The sequence below is a fragment of the Nannospalax galili genome, unplaced genomic scaffold (genome assembly GCF_000622305.1).
Source record: "Nannospalax galili isolate Female #2095 unplaced genomic scaffold, S.galili_v1.0 scaffold323, whole genome shotgun sequence".
Taxonomy (NCBI): domain Eukaryota; kingdom Metazoa; phylum Chordata; class Mammalia; order Rodentia; family Spalacidae; genus Nannospalax; species Nannospalax galili.
Window position 1 is genome coordinate 1,996,157 of NW_008350329.1, and position 4,229 is coordinate 2,000,385.

At 41.1% G+C, this 4,229-nt stretch overlaps 1 protein-coding gene across 1 annotated transcript in view; it reads left to right on the top strand.

The window, feature by feature from the left end:
• The first annotated feature begins 2,694 nt into the window (after positions 1 to 2,694).
• LOC103745631 (beta-1,3-galactosyltransferase 5-like) overlaps positions 2,695 to 4,229 on the top strand; it is a 49,540-nt gene continuing 48,005 nt past the window's right edge. The window contains exon 1 of the mRNA XM_008847581.2: positions 2,695 to 3,154. Within this exon, the coding sequence (XP_008845803.2) occupies positions 2,742 to 3,154 (413 nt within the window). The 5' untranslated portion in view covers positions 2,695 to 2,741. The remainder of the gene's footprint in view (positions 3,155 to 4,229) is intronic.

Here is a 4,229-nt window from a genome sequence, read left to right on the forward strand (position 1 = left end):
CAAAGAGCACTATCTCTTAGTAATTATTGTTTCTGAATATTTAAGTCTGTTAGAAATTTGATTATTTTTAGAATTTGTCTAATTTATGCATATATATGCAGATTAAATTTTAATATACATTATAATACTAAAGTTGTAGCATTATAATTGTATTATAGCAAATTCAATTTATATGTTGTAAATGCAATGTATTATATCTATATTCTAGTCATGACTGCTATGTGAGTATAACTCTTGAAAGACCCAGGGTCACCAAATATATCACAAGGAATGTGGAAATGCTAATTACGAATAGCTTAGAAATTTTAATTCTGTATCAATTTTGAGTGATTTATACAGTCCACCCTTTGCCATCACTCCACACGTGACAATTCCATGATTTTTTCCTATTTCTTTCATCATCTTAGGTGCCAGTAATTACTCCTTTTGAAAATGCTCCACTGGTTCCTCTGAGAAAGACAGCTAGGGCTGGAGTGATGGCTCAGCAGTTAGGATCACTGTCGGCTCTTTCAGAAGACCAGGGCTTCAGTTTCCAGCACCAACATGGTGGCTAAAAACTGTTCATAACTCTAGTTCTGATGCCTTCTTCAGGTACTACACACATGTGGTACACTTATATATGTACAAGTAAAACACTCATACCTGTAAAAAAATAAGAAGGTACCATAACTCTAGTTCTGATGCCTTCTTCAGGTACTACACACATGTGGTACTTATATATGTACAAGTAAAACACTCATACCTGTAAAAAAATAAGAAGGTAGACAATTTGGGGTGCTGTAGGCTATACTCTGTCCGCTTTACTCCTGACTGCATCCTCTTCTCTCCTGCCTAGGCACAGTTATTCAGGAAAGCAGCACTGTAACCAGGCCTGTGAAAGAGTCTGAAAAGCAGTGGTGAAAAACAGCTTTAGCATCTCATCTCAAGAGTCTGTGTGACAGTCAGAGTTGTGAAGGAAAAGAATCTCAAGGACAAAGACCAGGTTGAGTGCCCACAAAGACTCTGGGCATCCCTTCAGGAAGAGTACTGACGGCTCTGAAACATCATGCCTTTTCTAGATGTGAATTTACAAGCTACTTGTGGACTTTCAGTGTTTCTGACATCGTTAAACAGGTTACCTCATCAATATTGAGCAGGGGTCAAGGTAAAAGTCATCATTAGAGATGTCAATTGTTTTAATGAATTATCAGTTATTAAAAGGAAACTGCTGCATTCATTGTATCAGTACGGATACCCCCTCTTTCTTTCTCCACCCATACAGAGCTAAACCTTATTTTTGCGCCATGTGGAAATGACTTGCATACCTACGGTATTGCCCCCAGTACTTAAAAGTGTGTTTTCTAAGTAACGTTATTGCATCTAGCAATAGTGCAGTTATCAATATCTTTTTATTTTTTATGTGTGTGAATGTGTATATGTGTATGCATATTTGTGTGTGTGGTTGTATGAGCACGTGTGTGCATGACTGTGAAGGCTACAAAAAAACACCTCAGGTGCCAATCACTTCGTTTCTTTTTGAGACAGTGTCTTTCACTGGCTTGGATTCAGTAAATAGGCAAGGGTGGCTGGCCGGCAAGCCCAGAGATCTTCCTGTTTCCTCCTTCCTAGCACTGGGATTATAAGTACATGCCACCATGCCCAGCTACATGCATACAATGTATTGTGATCATGTTCCACATCAATTACCCTCTCTTATCCTCTTCTTACCCTATTTAGAAAGTCCTTACCTATATCTATTTCTTATAGAGTATTCCCTACTTTTTCCTCTAACAGTTTGAGCCTTTACATTGAGACTTTTGATCCATTTAGAGTTGATTTTTGTGCAAGATAAGAGATAAAGATCTGGTTTCATTCTTCTACACATGGATATTCAGTTTTGCTAGCACCATTTGTTGAAGATGTTGTTTTTTTCTCCAGTATGTATTTTTGGCATCTTTGTTAAAAATCAGGTGGCTATAGTTGCATGGACTTATATCTGAGTCCTCTATTCTATTACATTGATATATGTCTCTGTTTTTGTGCCAGGACCATGTTCTTTTTGTTAGTATGACTCCCTAGTATAATGTGAAATCAGATATGGTGATACAACCAACTTTATTTTTTCTCAGGGTTGCTTTGCCTCCCCTGGAGTCTTTTGCACTCCTTGTGAATTTTAAGATTTTTTTTTTCTATTTCTGTGAAGAATAGCACTAGAATTTTGATTGATTGGGATTCACGCCCAGCTTTTTAAATGATATTAATTTTTTAATGCATATGAGTGTATTGCCTGCATGTGTGTAAGTGCACTCATGTCATGCAATGCCCACAATGTCAGAAGAGGGCATTGGATCCCCTGGAACTGGAATTATGGATGGTTGTAAGCCACCATGTGGGTGCTGAGAACTGAACCTGGGTCCTCTGGAAGAGGAGTCAATGTTGTAACTGGTGAGTTATCTCTCCAGCCCAGAAGTTCACTTATTAGTTGTACATATTTATGGGGCTCAGCACGATGATTCATCACATGGGAACATTGTGTAATATTCACATTGGAGTGATTTACACCCCTTGTGATATACATCCATTGTTTCTTTGTTTTGGAAGTGTTCAAGCCCCTCTTCTGTTTGTTTGCGGCTATAGTATAAAAACCAGTCATGGTTCTGGGCTGTAGAGCACTGAACGTACTCTTGCTCTCACTGGACTTGGGGTCCCCTTGTCCCACCCTCTCCCTTTGGAGACCTGACCATTTCTCTCTGCTCTTCCAGATGGCCTTCAGCAAGATGAGGCTGCTGTATGCTTTCGTTCTGGTGGTGGGGGCGCTCTGCTTGTACCTCAACATGGCCCCTTATAAAGAACTGCCATTCGTTTTCAAGAGAAGTGCTGGGAAGTTCCTTCAGCTTCCTGATGTAGACTGCAGGCAGAACCCACCCTTCCTCGTCCTGCTGGTGACTTCCTCCCACAAGCAGCTGGCAGCTCGCATGGCCATCCGCAAGACGTGGGGTAGAGACAGGACGGTGCGAGGGCAGCAGGTGAGGACCCTCTTCCTCCTGGGTGCCTCAGACAGCACGGATGAGATGGCCACCACGGCCCAGGAGAGCCAGGAGCACCGAGACATCATCCAGAAGGACTTCAAGGACGTCTACTTCAACTTGACCCTGAAGACCATGATGGGCATGGAGTGGGGCTCCAGAAAGGACTCCACCTCTGTTTTTCACAACTTGGCGAGACCGTCTCCATCCCTTGGTTCACAACCTGCCACAGTTGTGACTTCTGCTTCCCTTGTAGCTTCCTCCTCCCTCTTAAAAGTCCTGATCTTGTCCTTCCCTCTCCAGAAAGGACTCCACCTCTGTTTTTCACAACTTGGCAAGACCGTCTCCATCCCTTGGTTCACAACCTGCCACAGTTGTGACTTCTGTTTCCCTTGTAGCTTCCTCCTCCCTCTTAAAAGTCCTGATCTTGTCCTTCCCTTACAAAGACCATACGAAAATACATTTGCTCCATTCCTCAGTTCATTATAGCATCAAATCAGAATCTAAGTTTCTGGGTATGATCCATTTTGGAGCAAAATTTCCCTTGATTTTCGGACTTCTGGAACTAGGAAACATAAAAGCTCGTGTGTTGGGGTGTGTGTAGATGGGGAGTGGGGGGTCTAAATTTGATTAAAATATATTATATGAAATGTACAAAAACTCAATAAAATATACATAAAAATAAAGAAAAAATAAAAAATTAAGTCTATAAAAGCTATCTGCATCTATAATATGTATCATCGCTATGGTATTATAGGCATAGTGTAAAATTATAGATACGTTTATTCAAACAGACAGAAATAGAAAGAAGGAATGAATTCCTATGCACAGAAACACTAATATGTGTCCAGGCAAATGACGCTCACTCTCTGGGTCTGGGGTCACCCTCTGTGGCTCATGACTCCAGTCTAGGGCTCATGGCTTTGCTCATGGAGTCACTATTCATGAAGCGCCCATAGGCTTCCCACTGAACAGTTCTATTGACCTGTCCTAGCCATTGAATGATGGTAATTCTCTGGTCTTCTTTCTTGTTGTTCTCTTTCTGCCCCTCTCCATGCCAACTGGCAATATTTCTTTTAGTGTTATGTACTAAAGAACACTGTGCATCTCCTGGGGATGTCTTGGGATTTTCTCTGTCAGACAAGAGATTCTGCTCAGATCTTTCTTTAGCAATCCCATCTCTGCATTTAGCTTTTGCTTAGACAGCTGAGTGATCATAAACAA